Raw genomic sequence first — 17,083 nt, forward strand, 5'->3', positions numbered from 1 at the left:
ACTGCAGCTGTTTGAGTGATTTAGGTTCGAGTTAACCTCACGTGTATATAAGCACTTACGTGCAGTTCCCCTTTTATATTCAACTGTCTTTGTCGCCCATTAAAACTAAATAGTGATTTGCTCGTTTGTGCGCTGGGTGAATTCAGCCCGCGTGGCTTGTGGAAGGAGGTGGAAACCACTTCTGACTATGACTTCAAATTCTAGAGCAGGGTGTTGCAGGGGAGACTTCAACTCCCAGAATTCAACGCGTAAACTCGTCCGGACTTTCACAAGCGGATGATAGAGTTTCCCCCCCCTTTCTGAAGACAGAGTGTCGCCGGCGCGAGCTCTCAAGGTAGAGATGGTGGGAGGAACAGCTGTTTTTTTCTCTTGGCTGGCAAAAAGGGAAATTGCTGGCAAAGGAAGGTGAACGCTAAAAAGCACCATCGGCGGCTGCGTAAACAAGTCTGGGAGAGAAGGTAAGTGGCAAAGAGAATATTTTAAACACTGGCTGGGCGATCTATTTAATCTGAATACTGAATTGACCCGTTTTCTTGTGTTTGCCTAATGCAGGGGTAGGCAACCTCGGCTCTTTTATGACTCATGGACTTCAACTCCCAGAATTCCTGAGTCAGCTACGCTGACTCAGGAATTCTGGGAGTTGAAGTCCATGAGTCATAAAAGAGCCGAGGTTGCCTACCCCTGGCCTAATGCATTAAATAACCAAATAGGCTAAATCACGCCCGCCTGCCCCTGGAACCAGGCTTAACATTTAACAGACATGGCCTGGTTGTCACAGCCACTGCCTCATTTCTCAGTGGCTTAGTTCAGCGAGTGGTTTGAACTGGGGACTCTGAAAATCCGGGCGGGGGGGGGGAATGAAGAAGACGCTGCTACCAAAACTCAAGAGAGATGCCTAGAGTATTTCTTTAAAAAAAAAAAGATAATGGCTATTCAGTTGTACATGCGAACAAGATAGATTAAGATGGTACACATCCCTTGGTATAAATTCACCGTTTTACTGAAAAATTTTGAAATTGCTAGGGAAAAGCGCTAGGCCAGTCAGGTACGAATTAAATCATATCCCTGTTGAATATACAGTAGAGGTGACAAATAGATTTAAAGAATTAGATCTGATAGACAGAGTGCCTGAAGAACTATGGACAGAGGTTCGCAACATTGTACAACAGGTAGCAACCAAAACCATCCCAAAGAAAAAGAAATGCAAGAAAGCAAAATGGCTGTCTGGGGAAGCTTTGCAAATAGCTGAGGAAAGGAGGGAAGCGAAAGGCAAGGGAGAAAAAGAAAGATACGCCCAATTGAATGCAGAATTCCAAAGAATAGCTAGAAGAGATAAGAATGCCTTCTTAAATGAACAATTGAAAGAAATAGAAGAAAACAATAGAATAGGGAGGACCAGAGATCTTTTCAAGAAAATTGGAGAGATAAATGGAACGTTTCATGCAAAAATGGGCATGATAAAGGACCAAAATGGCAGGGACCTAACAGAGGCAGAAGAGATTAAGAAGAGGTGGCAAAATTACACAGAAGAACTATACAAGAATGAGCTTAACGTCCCTGATAATCACAATGAGGTGGTCACTGACCTCGAGCCAGACATCCTAGAATGTGAAGTGAAGTGGGCCTTAGAAAATCTGAGCAACAACAAAGCTAGTGGAGGTGACAGTATTCCAGCTGAGCTATTCAAAATCTTAAAAGACGATGCAGTAAAAGTGCTACACTCAATTTGCCAGCAAATTTGGAAAACTCAACAGTGGCCACAGGACTGGAAAAGATCAGTTTACATTCCAATTCCAAAGAAAGGCAGTGCCAAAGAATGTTCAAACTATCGCACCATTGCACTCATTTCTCATGCTAGTAAAGTTATGCTTAAAATTCTACAAGCTAGACTCCAGCAGTATGTGGATCGAGAACTACCAGAAGTACAGGCAGGATTTCGAAGAGGCAGAGGAACTAGAGATCAAATTGCTAACATACGCTGGATCATGGAGAAAGCTAGGGAGTTCCAGAAAAACATCTACTTCTGCTTCATTGACTATGCTAAAGCCTTTGATTGTGTGGATCATAACAAACTGTGGCAAGTCCTTAAAGAGATGGGCATACCAGACCATCTTATTTGTCTCTTGAGAAACCTATATGCGGGCCAAGAAGCAACAGTGAGAACTGGACACGGAACCACTGATTGGTTCCAAATTGGGAAAGGAGTCCGGCAAGGCTGTATACTGTCGCCTTGCCTATTTAACTTATATGCAGAGCACATCATGAGAAAGGCAGGGCTAGATGAATCAAAAGTTGGAATTAAGATTGCCGGAAGAAACATCAACAACCTAAGATATGCAGATGATACCACTCTAATGGCAGAAAGTGAAGAGGAACTAAAGAGCCTCTTGTTGCGAGTGAAGAAGGAGAGTGCAAAACTTGGGTTGAAACTAAACATTAAGAAAACCAAGATCATGGCATCCGGCCCTCTCAATTCCTGGCAAATAGATGGGGAAGAAATGGAGGTAGTGACAGATTTTATTTTCCTGGGCTCCAAGATCACTGCAGATGGGGACTGTAGCCAAGAAATTAAAAGACGCTTGCTCCTCAGGAGGAAAGCCATGGCAAATCTAGACAGCACACTAAAAAGCAGAGACATCACCCTGTCAACAAAAGTGCATATAGTCAAGGCTATGGTCTTCCCAGTTGCAATGTATGGCAGTGAAAGCTGGACCATACGAAAGGCTGAGCGCCAAAGAATTGATGCCTTTGAACTATGGTGCTGGAGAAGACTCCTGCGAGTCCCTTGGACTGCAAGGCGATGAAACCGGTCAGTCCTAGAGGAGATCAACCCTGACTGCTCTTTAGAAGGCCAGATCCTGAAGCTAAAACTCAAATACTTTGGCCACCTAATGAGAAGGAAGGACTCAATGGAGAAGAGCCTAATGCTGGGAAAGATTGAGGGCAATAGAAGAAGGGGACGACAGAGAATGAGGTGGCTGGATGGAGTCACTGAAGCAGTAGGCGTGAGCTTAAATGGACTCCAGAAGATGGTAGAGGACAGGAAGGCCTGGAGGAACATTGTCCATAGGGTCGCGATGGGTCGGACACGACTTCGCAACTAACAACAACAACACCTCAATTCCCTGATAAGAGCACAAAGCAAGTGTCCGTCCCATTAGTTCATAAACCTATCAAGATTCATCTTTAGTACCAATTTAAAACAAAATGAAATGCTCAGTAGTGAGGGTTATAAGGTTGTGAAATAATTTTGTTTCCAAATTTCTATTTTTTCATTTAGCGCTGTTTTTAAATCGCAATAATTGGCGTTACTGAAAATTTGGGGTTTTTTATTTATAGTTAACATCAGTAGGTGGCAGTAATGCTCATCTTATTTTAACTTCCTTTAATTTCTTTAAGTTACTTTAAAAAATTACTGTTGGTTATTGCACAAACAATATGATAACCATAAATCATAGTTATTGATTTTTTTCAATACCTATGAAAAATGAAAACGTGGGGGAAATAGGAGGAAGGTGTCTATGTTCACCACCTTGAATTACTTATAAAGTAATAAAGGCAGAATAAAATTCTAATAAATAAACATCAAAATGTTATTATTTTTAAAAATAGATCACCCTCTTTTCCGGTGTTTGCATGTGTTTTTTTATGTTCTGTCAATTATCTGCAACAGTAACAACTCAAGTTTCTCTGTTATTTATTATGAGCAATTAATTGTCTTTGTTCTTTTAACTAGGAAAAGTGCGGCAACAAAAGCTGTCACAAAACAATGTATTCAGACAAAGCAATTGTCCCTTCAGTTCTGGCATTTCTGATCATTCTTCATGTGAAATAGCAAACACGTGCAAGGTTAAGTTAATGCAGAACATCGAACAGTCAATTCCTTGGTCTCACAGAAGTTTCATCCAGGGAAAACCATGGAACAAGAGAGAGTTGGTGGCCATCAGCTGGGATTGTGTGTGCTTTGTGGTTTACCAGCAGCAGGTAAAACTAGCACAGCACAAGAACTGAGTTCCTTCTTGAGGAAGCGCAAAGGATGGTCTTGCATTCTTCTCAGTTATGACAATCTCATTCCTTTGGAAGCATTCAGTCAAACAGAGGTAAGATCAGGGCAAGAGATATAGCAGAGTTTATTTAATCAAATGTATTATCACCTTGAGGGATGCGGTGGCTCAGTGGGTTAGGACGCTGAGCTTGTCGATCAGAAGGTCGGCAGTTTGGCGGGTCGAATCCCAAGTGCCGCGTAGCAGAGTGAGCACCTGTTACTCGTCCCAGCTTCTGCCAACCTAGCAGTTCGAAAGCATGTAAAAATGCAAGTAGAAAAATAGTGACCACTCTGGTGGGAAGGTAACAGCGTTCCGTGCGCCTTTGGCATCTAGTCATGCCGGCCACATGACCACGGAGACGTCCTCGGACAAGCGCTGGCTCTTCGGCTTTGAAACGGAGATGAGCACCAGCCCCTAGAGTCGGAAACGACTAGCACGCACGTGCGGGGGAACCTTTACCTTTATTATCATTTACTTCAGAAGACTCTGGGCAGTTAGAAGATTTTCTCACTGCATGTTTTTTTAATGCAAATTCAGTAAGTTAATCAACGATGAATAGCAAATTATGAGAATAAACCAGAATTAAATCCGTTTGGTGTAATGAAGGCATTAAGGGTGTGTGTACATGTGTGTGTGTGTGTACACACATTGGTTGTTGTCATTGCTCTGTTACGTTTTGGAGTTATTCATTGCCCTTCAGTTAATTCAATATTTTATTTTTAAAATTAACAGTGAAGTTTATGTTGTGACTCAGGGCCAGCCTGTGGGTCCGACAGCCGGGTCCGATGTATCGGAGGACTCAGATGTGGGGGAGGAGGGAAACGAACCGGCTGATGATGATTTGGAGACTTTGCAGAGTCCTCAGCCGGGAACCTCTGCTCAGCTGTGTGAGCCCGAGAGTGCGGAGGATGATGACCCACAGCTGGCCCTGTTCAAGGACGCCCGACGCAGGAGGCAGACGAGCAGGGACAAACAAAGAAAGGCTATGGGACTCCTCGGGAGGAGGCACAGGGAGACCACGCCCTGAGCTCTCTATAAAAGGAGTGTTTGGGGAGGGGCTGGTTGCTGAAAGCAACTCTTTTCCGTTTGAGAAGTCAAGCTCTTGTATTTTTGTAACAGTGTAATTAAAACTTGGCAGAAGCCTTTTGGTCTTGGACGCTTTCCAGTCTCTTCTTTTGATTAGGGGTGCGAGAAGAGGGCTGGTTCAGAACAGTTTATCTTGAGTATATGTTGTCCTAAATTTGCTACTACATGTATAAGCTGGGTATAAAAGTAGCATATGAATTTATCACTAATTCAGTAAATCCTTAACATTAATAAAATGTCATAATTAAGAACACATCAATCTTTTAAAATGCTTCTGTATATTTAATAACATGAACATCAATACTAGCCTGCATTTTTAAAGCATACAGAAATATGCTATTGGAAATAGTTTTGTATCTGAATTTTACTGTTTTGTTCTTTAATTGTAATATTTATATTAATCACCATCATGATGTTAAATTTTGATAGTATTTTTATATATGATTACTTTGAGGGAATAAAAAGTAATGTTTGAATAAATGCATAATGTTTAGCAGATTAATATTAACCTAACTGATACTGTTAGGAGAGTTATATTAATATACTGAGAGAAGTAAAAGAGTTTTACAGTACCTTAAAACATTGCTGTGTAAGCTTTTACAGAACATCTTCTTATGCCCCTTTTCCATTATTGAAATTAGTATGTATTGTATACATATTAATGGGGGGAGTGTAGCCATCATAACTTCAAAAATGGGTATTAAGTAGCTCTGGAAGGTCTGTTGTAACTTAAAATGGTTGTTAAGTGACTTGTCATAAGTCAAGAACTACATACTGTACATACATGTGTGTGTACAGTGCTTTCAGAAAGTATTCAGACCTACTTCACTTTTGCCCATTTTGTTATGTTGCAGCTTGATTCTACGGTTGTTGAAATTCATTTTTTTTCTCATTAATCTATACTCAGTACCCCATAATGACAAAGTGAAAACAGAATTTTAGAAATGTCTGAATTTTTTTTTTAAAAAGAAGAAAACTGAAATATCATATTGGCATAAGTATTCAAACCATTCACTCACTACTTTGTTAAAGTGTCTTTGGCAGCAATTACAGCCTCGGGTCTTTTTGGGTATGATGTGACAGGCTTTGCACACCTGGATCGAGGGATTTTCTGCCATTCTTCCTTGCAAATCCTCTCATGCTCAGTCAGGTTGGATGGCGACTGTTTCTGGACAGCCATTTTCAGGTCCCTCCAGAGATGTTCAGTAGGGATCAAGTCAGGGCTCTGGGTGGGCCACTCTAGGACATACATAGAGTTCTCCCTAAGCCACTCCTATGTTGTCTTGGCTATGTGTTTAGGATTGTTGTCATATTGGAAAGTGAACCTTTGGCCCAGTCTGAGGTCCTGAGCACTGTGGAGCAGGTTTTCATTGAGGATATCTCTGTACTTTGCTCCATTCAGCTTTCCCTCAACCCTAACCAGTCTCCCAGTCCCTACTGCTGAAAAACACCCCTTCAGCATGATGCTGCCATGATCATGCTCCACTGTTGGGATGGTATTGGGCAGGTGATGAGCGGTGCCTGGTTTCCTCCAGACATAACATTTAGAATTGAGGCTAAACAGTTCAATTGTGGTTTCCTCAGACCAGAGAATCTTATTCCTCAAAGTCTGGGAGTCCTTCAGGTGCGTTTTTGCAAAGTCCAAGCTGGTTTTCATGTGTTTTGAACCAAGGAGAGGCTTCCGTCTAGTCACTCTGCCATAAAGACCAGATCAATGGAGGGCTGCAGTGATGGTTGTCCTTCTGTAGAGGTTGTTACAAGAGCTGTACAAAATGTATGAAGAGGTATTTCCCAAATGTGAACATAAGCAAAACCATCCTTCCTCAAAGAATTAAAGCAGCCACATATTCCAGAAAGCTTAGCTGCACTGCTTTTTGCAAGTCTATGCATACACAGTTTGCTTCGCAGACTGTTCCAGCAAGAAGTGTTTTCTCTGAACACACATGCACATGGAGATAATCTGAAAAGGCCTTCAAAGCAATTGAGCCGAATCTTCAGAAAGATGCTTCTGTGCTTTGAGGGAGGGCACTTTCTTCATGCGCGTGCACTTTGCAAAATGCTCCTTTAAATGCTTTGCATTGAATCCTTTGTCCAGTCGTGCCTGTGAATTTTCAGAGGGTTAGCTGCTAATCAATTCCAACAGGAACAAGACTTTGGTGGTTTCTCTGGAAAGACTCTAACAGTACCCTTATGGTGAAATTGAGTTTTCTGTCAAAATATGTATGTGGAGGAAGGTTTAAGTTAAATAGAATGAGGTGGCTAGACAGAAAAAATTGCCAGTGACCAAAATATGATGAACACCGATCTCCATTTTACACTGAGGTAAATAACAGTGCGTTTGTTGCTGTTGATAGCTCCAAATTGCAGCCAATCTGTAATCTAACGTGAATAATTGTCTTCTTACATTATAGATTTCTCATTGGAGATCATACCGGCATGAATTATTATTGTACCTTGAACACTTCCTTCAGGCTCTTATTATAGGATGCCATTACTTTCCTCCTTCAAACAGAACTGAAACAACGTGGAAAAGTTTTGTCTCCTGTTTGATGGAACAAGGATTAATATCTGCAGGAACAAAAGACTATGCATCTTGTCAATATTTAATAGATTTCATTCCACTCAGGCCAATATATTTTATTTTAGATGACAACTTTTATTATCGGAGCATGAGATATGAAGTGTACCAGTTAGCTCGCCAGTGTAAGTTTGATTTTATATTTTACACCAGCAATTCAACCTTACAACCCAGCAATGCAAACCATATGTTAAGCTATTATAGTTAAAAGGGGTGGTTTTTTTTAGAGTTTCGATGGTTTTATAACTGCTGAGCAAATTCCCTGGCCAGCAACTAACTAGCATGGTTTTTCCTCTGGTATTGAAAGAAATTTGGCCTTAAGAGACCGACACCAAAGGGGGAAGCCTTTCTCATTTGAAGGAGAATGTAATCCACTCACTTAATAAGCACAGGAGGGGAAAACTGATCACCCCATGGTCCTGTTCAATACCTTCAGTATTCCAAAAGTATTTTTCATGTAATGCAGATACGCATTTTAAAATTCTCTTGCTTGCATATTGACAAAAGAATTAACCTGAAAAACTTGTTTAAATAGCTAAGCAGATTTTTTGTGTGATTACATTTAATAAATATTTAACTGTCCCTTAACCCATTGTTTAATTTTTAATTTCAGTAAAGATTTTTGCATCTTACACAGTCTATGTGCAATGAGTTTTAAATGACTGTTTTTGATAATTATATATATATATATATATTACTTTCTAGATTCCATGGGCTTCTGTCAATTGTTCCTAGACTGCCAGGTTGAAATTTGTTTAGAGAGAAACGCTCAGAGAAAGCAGCCATTACCTGAAGAAACCATATTTGCAATGGCACAAAAGTTGGAATGTCCAAATCCGAAGAAATACACATGGGAGCAAAATAGCCTTATTCTGAAAAATGCTGAATTTTCATTAGAAGATAAGTATGTGATCTCATTGGAACAATTATTTATATTATTTTTATAATGGTCTCTGGGCATTCTCTGTAGAATTCTTGCTTCAGAGGAAAGGAAAACTTCTCACGTAGCCTAGTAAAAGTCACTTTTGGAAGCTATGGGGGAGGGGGAGGGCTTCTACTTGTAGAAAAATTCATATTCCTCCGTACTGAGTTGCAGTTTGTACATTGAGCTTTTTCAGGGTTTAGCCTTTTAGATGGATGTTATTGACATTATCAGACATTATCCTTGATGCTAGTCATTCTTATGCGTCCATTTGCAATTTAATTTTATATTTCTTTTCAGTCTTCAGGTGTTTAATTTGTTATCTTCTGCTTTGGAAAACCCAGTCAAACCCATGGAAGAGAATACAGAAGAAAAGGTACCTTGGATTCAGTGGGTAACAAGTTCAGGAAATTTTCTATACATTTGGAAGCCATTTATGGGGATAACATATTTAACCCCTGACATTATGGATAGAAATAAACAAGAGAGCTGAAAAGTTATTCATTGTTTTACACCAGGAGTGTCCAGTTTTTTTCTAAAATGGAGGATTGCATTTTTGATTGATTTTTTTAAATTTATACGCTACCCATCTCACTATAAAGTGACCCTGAGCATCTTGTAACATCATAAAAGGATAATGTAAAACAATGAGAACATTAAAAACATTTGGCATTAAAATTAAGATATTAAAATGATCAAAAGACTGGATAAAAGGGACCAATACAACATTGGTCGTTGACACTTCAGAAGCGGGTGAAATGGGATAGATGCAAAACCCAGATTCATTTTAATTATATTGTATCTAATCAATGTTTGGTATTTGTGTCACATGTTTGTTCAACTAATAGAGAGGCTTTAGAGGCCACACGCTTTGAAGGCCACAGATTGCACACACTATGGAAGCCAAACATTATTTATATAAAAATATAAATCTCATTTACTGTTTAATTTTTGCTTCCCAAAAGCTGAGTAGAATAAAAAAATGATTACAACTCAGAAGCCTCTTAATACACTTTACCTTATTGCTTAAGATTGTTTTCTATTTTTAAAGTTCCTAAGACAAAATTTAAATTTTCCAAACTGTCTCCTGGGCTTTTTATACAATCCATCACCAGTTTCTTAAATGTTGATCTTTGGCCTAAAGACACTGTATTCTGAAAATATAAAAGCAAATCCTACTTAGTACTATTAATGTTGGTGAGAGGGTTAAATGAAATAATACCACCAATTTTATAAGCTGCAAACAGATGGCAGTAATGATGCACTAGAGCATGGGTGTCAAACTCGCTGTGTCATGTGACATGTCGCAACGTGTCACGACTTACTTTGTATTGCTGGAGGTGGGGTGGGCGCAGCTTCCGCATGATGCAACTGGGCCGCAAGCTAGCAGTTTGACACCCCTGCACTAGTGGTTCAGATGTGTTCTTTAGTATCTGTTCTTTCAATTCAATTGATGGAAAGTTGCCATGAGAAAAGGTTGCATTATGTAATTGTATGTGGGAATAACCTTGGGGGGGGGAGGAAGAGCTGCAACCTAGACAATGATCTGATAAAACAGAATTTTAATCTGAAGCAGGAAGATTGGTAAAAATGTCTCAGAACTGCATCTCCCTAGTTCTGGACAGAGAAAACCACCCAAAAGTTGGATATTGGTATTTTTCCCCCTGTTACCCTATAGTCTTTGGTGCCATGAAACTTCTTTTTCTCAAAATTGAATAAACACATTTCTGGACATCAAATGAGGTGGAAAGGATTGACAGAATTGCTAAGGCTTTAAGAAGCTTGTTCATCATTGGCAAAAATATGTAGTGATTATGTGGAGAAGGAATACAGGTAACAAAATGGCTCATTTCAAGAATTATTTCCCATTTTCATTACAATATCCCAATTCAAGCTAAAGTTACAGAGGAGAAGGCAATACTGTTCATTCAACCCTTGCGTATAAAGATTGTGAAGGGAACTTGCTGCAGAATTGGAAGAAAAAGCAGACCCTTTGGGGCCAGCCCAAAACTTGGCAGGGAAGGCGAAAAACTTTCAGAAAGTAACCTGGAATTGTTCCAGTATTGTGGGAATACAAACTAACCTGTAATTTATCAAATTTAGACACTGTCCATCTTACTGTCCAGAATTCTGGATACCTACAATGGACCAAGAATCAGTAACTCTTATTAAAACAACCTTGGTTGATCTTGGCTAGGAGATGAACCGGGCTATATGTGCAGGCAATGTTCTACATCAAGCTGATCAAGCTCTCAGGCGAACGGTCTCTGAAACAATGCAAAACGCTAAAGGTATGTTGAGCAAGGGATGACTTCACTAGAGGCAATGTAACTTTTTTTTTCCTTCTGAGCATTTGACTGCAAGGGCGGGGTCTGCTTTTTTCAGATAACTCGAGTGTTGATCCATTGGTTGCAATAGGAATTGACTTACTGGTTTGTCTCTTGAGCCTAATGTCATGGCCTGAGGGAGGGCGACTGTCCCAAAGTCAGCCAGCCAGCCAGCTTTCGCACTGAGTGTTTTCATACACAGAAGAGATCATATATATTATTGGCAGTAGAAAAGTACTTGGCACATCACTGTTCTGCAGTGGCAGATCTGGTTCATATATTACACTAGACTTTTCTAGCCAAGACATCAGAGTGCTGGGGTGGCTGTAATATACTGAGAAGGATAGTAATCTCACAGTTGAAAAGTTGGTTGTTTTTTTATTGGGAGGTTGGGTATCATAGAAATAAAATTAACCCTCAAAAGCTTAGTATATATTGGTGGTGTACCCTATGGTGTAGATAAGCTGATTTATAGACTAAGCCACAACTGGCTGGGTTTATACAACACATGTAACATATTTTTATACTACAGTGGCTGATTGTAGAACCTCCTAAGCCAACGGAAACGAACCACATTATGACCTAGACTTTATAGTTGATCTATTTTATAGTTGTAGCCATGTTTCTTTTTAGGTAATAGCTTTTCCTTCTCAAACGTTAAGATAACATAAAGTTTCAACTACAGCATTTCATCGTTTGTTTTGTTTTCCAGCCAAAGGCCTTACTCCAAGTGAGATGAAGATTTTGTCAGAGGAGCTCAACAAGCAGAAAATAAAATTCTTAGAAAATTTAAAACAAAAGACTAATAAAGAAAAGCAGTTCTGTGTAGAAAATAGCACATTTAATATAACTTCTGTATTTTCCCAAGAGACAGATGATATTGTTAAAAAGTATTTAAATAAACAGTAGCATTTTATCTTGCTTCATAAAGTGGTATCAACTGTGTGATGGAAATTTAACAACAATAAAACTATAATACTTTCCCTGTGTAATTTTAAAAGCGGTTAGAATGTAGAATGTATTGTTCAATTTGAAGAAATGTTATTTCCTGCTTGAAGATGTTTAAGGGGCACTATATTTTTCTGCCAGCTGTCTATATTGGTGGCCTATAATTATGGCTCTTGTAAAGATAGGCAAGTTTAATTCTAAGTTCCTCATAAAAACCAGGCAAACTGGCTGGAAGATCCTCATACCTTGGTAAATAAAAGCAATAAAAGTGTTAGGATAACTTTTAACAGATGTCTTTTACATCAATTTGTTCATAATGCCTAATGGATTTTGGCTGATCAGAAAAAAACCCTAAACAATATTAGACATGCTTAATACCTGCAGGCAAATTCACTAAGAAATCCCAGGAATTTTTAAAAAGGCAGTGATCAACCACTTCCATATTATTGCCAGGATATCTACATGTTACAAGAGGAGCTTAATATGAACAAATGTACTTTATTAGCATCCTAATCAAAATAATGTTTAAAGTATTGTGATTCTATTTTTCATCCAAAATGGCTTCCTTTTGTTGGTGGCAAAAATAGGACATCCAGGTTAGAATGTATTCTTGCATCACCTTTATATTTTTCCATCTATCAAAAAATACATACTTTCTGATTTCAGGCAACTCACTATTCCCAGTGGTGTCCTTCCTGCCCCATTTTCCTGCTTTCAGTACAATGTCTAGCCAAGGTTGGTGATCATTAATGCTATTTATTCTTTTGAAATTACTGTACAGTTAGTCCTCGAATTACAATGGTTCATTTAGCAACTGTTTAAAGTTAAAAACATTGCTAAGCGCATTGTGCTTTAGATTGTAAACCGCCCTGAGTCTTCGGAGAAGGGCGGGATATAAATGGGATTTTAAAAAAAAGAATGAAAAAATTGAGTTGTTTTTCACACTTATGACATTGCAGTATCCCCATCGTCACATGATCAAAATTCAGACACTTGGCAACTGACTCGTATTTATGACAGTTGCAATGTCCCGAGGTCATGGAATCATCTTTTGCAACATTCTGACAAGCAAAGTCAATGGGGAAGCCAGATTCATTTAGCAACTGTGTTACTAACTTAACTGCAGTGATTCACCTAATAACTGTGGCAAGAAAGATTGTATAATGGAGCAAAACTGTCTCACTTAGCAACAGAAACTTTGGGCTCAATTGTGGTCATAAGTTGAGGACTACCTGTACATAATAAGGATGTATTTTTTTCAACCACATATTCCTTGAGCCTGAGCGTGCATGATCTGCAATATTCCTTGTTATTGACATTTTTCATCATATATTATCTGTCCTAAATACAACGTCCATCTCTCTCTGCATTGTCTTGCTTATCTATGTTCAACCCTTTATTTTTAACGGCTTCTGTACTCTTGGTCATAACTTGGTCATTGTCCATGCTTCTGTTTGCTACAAAAGTACTGGCAAGACTTAAAAGCAAACAATCTGTCAAGTCTTTTAATTTCCTCCAAAAATAAACTTTTTTTTAAAAAAAAGCCATCATTTGCTCAGTACCGTTTCTTCATTGCTACATGGCCATTTGTTGTTGAAACTTATAATTGTTGCGCTCTTGACTTTTTTTTTTGCCAGTTAGCATATCTGATTCAGTTATTTCATTGTGCCTACCCATTCGTGCTTCTGAGTTATTTCAGTTCATAAGTAAATGAATTAAAGAGAAAAAAAATAGGTAACATCCCATTTTGATTTCTTGGGCTTCGATATTTTAAAATACAAAGTTCCTAAGCGCAGTAAGGCAGAAATTGTTCATGAGTGAAGTGTTAGAATGGGACAGTACTATCAATGATCCTGTTACTTGCTTCCCTAGTATAATTGGCACCAACTTGCTACTGGCATTTTTCTGTTAAATTTGCTCTCCTTACCATCTAGCAAAACAGGACGAATGAACTGGTTATGTTAGTAGACTACAATAATCTAATTGACAAGTTGTATTATTTATTTACCCATTATTGCAAGTGACCACTGGTAATTATATAAATAAAAGATGTTATGTGAGATAGATGGAAGCTATGTGGATATTCAATAGTACAAATTATTCAAAATAATGATCTGTTGTAAGATTATGTAAAAATATTTTCCAAAATCCAGGTTTTTTGTATGGTTATAGAAATAGGCTTCTTTCTTTAGAATAGAAACTAAATATTTCTTTTTAGAACCTATGGCAGAATGTCATTGTGAGAAAAAATACTTTGAGACTGAAAGAGCTTCCAACAGGGAATTTGCTGAGGTTTTGTATTTATGCAGATAGAAAACCTGGCTAGCATTTTTTAAAGTCATATTCAAAAACTTAACAGACTGTAACAAAACAAAATAAGGCTATGTGCTTCCTGTCCAAAACTATAATTGGGTTAAAACAGCACAGCATTTGGGTTCCTATCACAAAAGCACAAACATACTGACAGTTCCATCGAAGCTGAGTGCTTTGACATCTCATGCAAATATGGCTTTTGTTACTGAAATCATGGATTTTAAATAAATTTATTGATTTCTCAACTACCTTAAGCAGTTGCACCCCACTCAGCTTTAAATTAGATCTTTATGATGGATTTCATGATTCCCCCCTCCCAGCAATAGAATTTAAGCTTATATACCACCCCATGGTGCTTTATAGCACTCTCTGGCAGTTTACATTTTTTTGCATTTTGCCTCCAACAATCTGGGTCCTCATTTACCGACCTCAAGCTTAGAAGGATGGAAGGCTAAGTCAACCTTGAGGCTCGTCAGGATCAAATTCCAAGCTGTGAGCTGCGAGTTTGCCTGCAATATTGCATTCTAACCATGCGCCACCAGAGATCTTATCCTACTTATCAATCTTTGTGTTACAGGCAGCAGTTCGCAATCAATGGTTCTGCAAAAGGGATCAGGGAAACTCTAAAATAAGTGGAATTACCCCTTGGGCAGCACTGCCACCTTAATGCCAAAATCTAAACTCATTTGAATAAAACAAAAAATGATAACAGAACATTAAAAGTATTAGCATTTATTGAGCTTTTGCTGCAATTTTATTGATGTAGAATCCAATTTTTAAATTTCTACATTTCCTAAGGACCTATTAATGAAGGTATTTCATGTAATGACCCTATTTGAAAGTTGTACAGATAATCAACAGATCACAAGAATTGGTACCTTAGACTTGCACTGTCTGATTAGGGAGTCCAGTGTAACCTAGTCAGTAATTTTGGCCAGATTGGTCCACGTAGAAATCTTTGGAAGCTGCAAAACTATGTAGTGCTGTTATAGGGATTCAAAACATCTGCAGATCAGCTTTCCCTAAAGAGATCACTGATAAAGACTTTCTCATAAATTCCTATGCACAAACCCATATGTACTTTTAATCATTAAAATGGTAGAATATACCATTTGTATTTTAAGTTGGAGGTAAACCAGAACATTACCTCTTTCAAATGCAAGACCTGCAGAAGTCTTGGATCCCCGTATCAGCACTACGTATTTTGAAACTTCCTAAGATTTCTGCATGGAAATCAGTGTGGCTATACAAAGACCAAAATCATTGACTACATTACAGCTGATTTCTGAACATATGTATCACTGGAATCTGCTAGAAAGGAATGTCAGGTAAGTAGATAATGATGTGCTGTTTTTTTAAAAAAACCTGCAAATATTTAATACTCAACTGTTAAGCTATTGAATATTCTCATAAAAACATTTACAGCATTTTTGCAAATAAAAGTATCAATCACTCAAATCTTTACCATCATAGATGAGCAATGCAAATTAAGATTTGAAATATTCTTGGGAGATTCCCCCCCCCCCGAAAAGAAATATCTCCCACTCTGAAGAAATATATGAGTCCACTGATTTGCTTTAGGCAAATGGTGTCATCAACAGTTATCCTGCCCAAATCATAGCTACTTACCAGATGCTTCTACCTTTCACGGTTTACTGCAGATGGGCAACACCTAAACCCAACTTCTATCAGCAGATATGTCCAGCAGTGATGGGAATTTCAGTGCCAGGCTGTCTGTGACATCCTTTTGCAAGGGATTTTAAATACCACTGATGGTACCTGTGTTAACCAGCAAAACTTTTAATTAAATAACCCAGGAAATTCTAAAAATGCTCTGACCAGTGACTGCATGTAAGAATATCTCTAAGTGAATGATATCTTCTTTTCTTACCCCCTTTACTCCCTTCTTCCAAAGCCTTTCCTCAAGGTCTGGAAAGGTCCATTTTTCAGAGGGACCAAAAATTCTGAAGATGATTGTAATCACATTCCCAAACGGGAAAAGAAGCAGGATTTTTAAACAGTTCAATAAATGCACTCTATCATATTTGAAATGGGTATGTGCATATTTACTTGTTATGCAAGGGATAGCAATATAAAGTGTATTTTTGTTTCCTGTGAAATAAAAAAATATACAATAAAAGTGCATTTCAGTGTTTTTCTTCTGTATGCTATTAAAGAATTATGTGCTATAAACTAGTATTTTGTACTCTACTAGAATAATTTGTTTAAAGTGCCTATTTTTTCCTAAGTATTTTTAAGACAGAAGTATTGTACATCTTATATCCACTGCAGTTCATTAATGTGATTCTGCATATTTGCATCTTGCCTTAACATGTCCAGAATCTTTCAAGAAAACCAAAGTCTAGACTATTCTTTGTCCATTGTTACCTCTATGACTAGAATGCTGTTTCCAAAAAAAGAAATGGTTTATGGTTAAAATGACCACACAAAACCTGAATGGGTCATCGAAATCATGTAACTTTCTTGCTGTTTCATTTCCATTAAAAGACGTTACTGCTTAGAAGGCAAAGGCAAAATAGCACAGACATCTGCACTCAAAGGCAATGAAAATATTTGTAATGTGCTGCAAAGCTAGTCAAAAAGATTATGGTACATTCTTTTAACACATTATCCATTTTGTTCTAAAGTTTTCTTTTTCCAGATTTTTGAAAAGTTGCAAAAGTTTTAAGACCAGGCATTGTTTGGTTGTATTCTGCCCCCCACCCTCAAGAACAGAATAGTAGTACTGGAAGGTGGGTATTTTTGTACTCTTATTTCACATTATTACTTCCACAATGTACTATTACAAAAGGAATATCATTAAACACCTGACTGCAATTACGGGATCTTGGGTGTAGGAAAT

General features: G+C 38.2%; 1 protein-coding gene across 3 annotated transcripts; it reads left to right on the forward strand.

The window, feature by feature from the left end:
- Positions 1–315: 315 nt before the first annotated feature.
- Positions 316–16,304, forward strand: PSTK (phosphoseryl-tRNA kinase). 3 transcript variants are annotated; one of them, XM_083364531.1, is made up of 8 exons: positions 316–458; positions 3,737–4,100; positions 7,544–7,835; positions 8,416–8,614; positions 8,933–9,008; positions 10,830–10,923; positions 12,574–12,642; positions 16,136–16,304. In XM_083364531.1, exons 2-8 carry the CDS (start codon positions 3,918–3,920, stop codon positions 16,186–16,188), a joined length of 966 nt encoding a protein of 321 aa, XP_083220657.1. In that variant the 5' UTR covers positions 316–458; positions 3,737–3,917; the 3' UTR covers positions 16,189–16,304. The 3 variants fall into 3 exon arrangements, with proteins under 3 accessions (XP_083220657.1, XP_083220655.1, XP_083220656.1); XM_083364529.1 differs by lacking the exon at positions 16,136–16,304 and having other exon boundaries at positions 8,933–9,026; positions 11,672–14,723; XM_083364530.1 differs by lacking the exon at positions 16,136–16,304 and having other exon boundaries at positions 11,672–14,723.
- Positions 16,305–17,083: the final 779 nt, after the last annotated feature.

This window comes from Vipera ursinii (genome assembly GCF_947247035.1).
Source record: "Vipera ursinii genome assembly, chromosome: 5".
In the NCBI taxonomy this organism is placed as follows: domain Eukaryota; kingdom Metazoa; phylum Chordata; class Lepidosauria; order Squamata; family Viperidae; genus Vipera; species Vipera ursinii.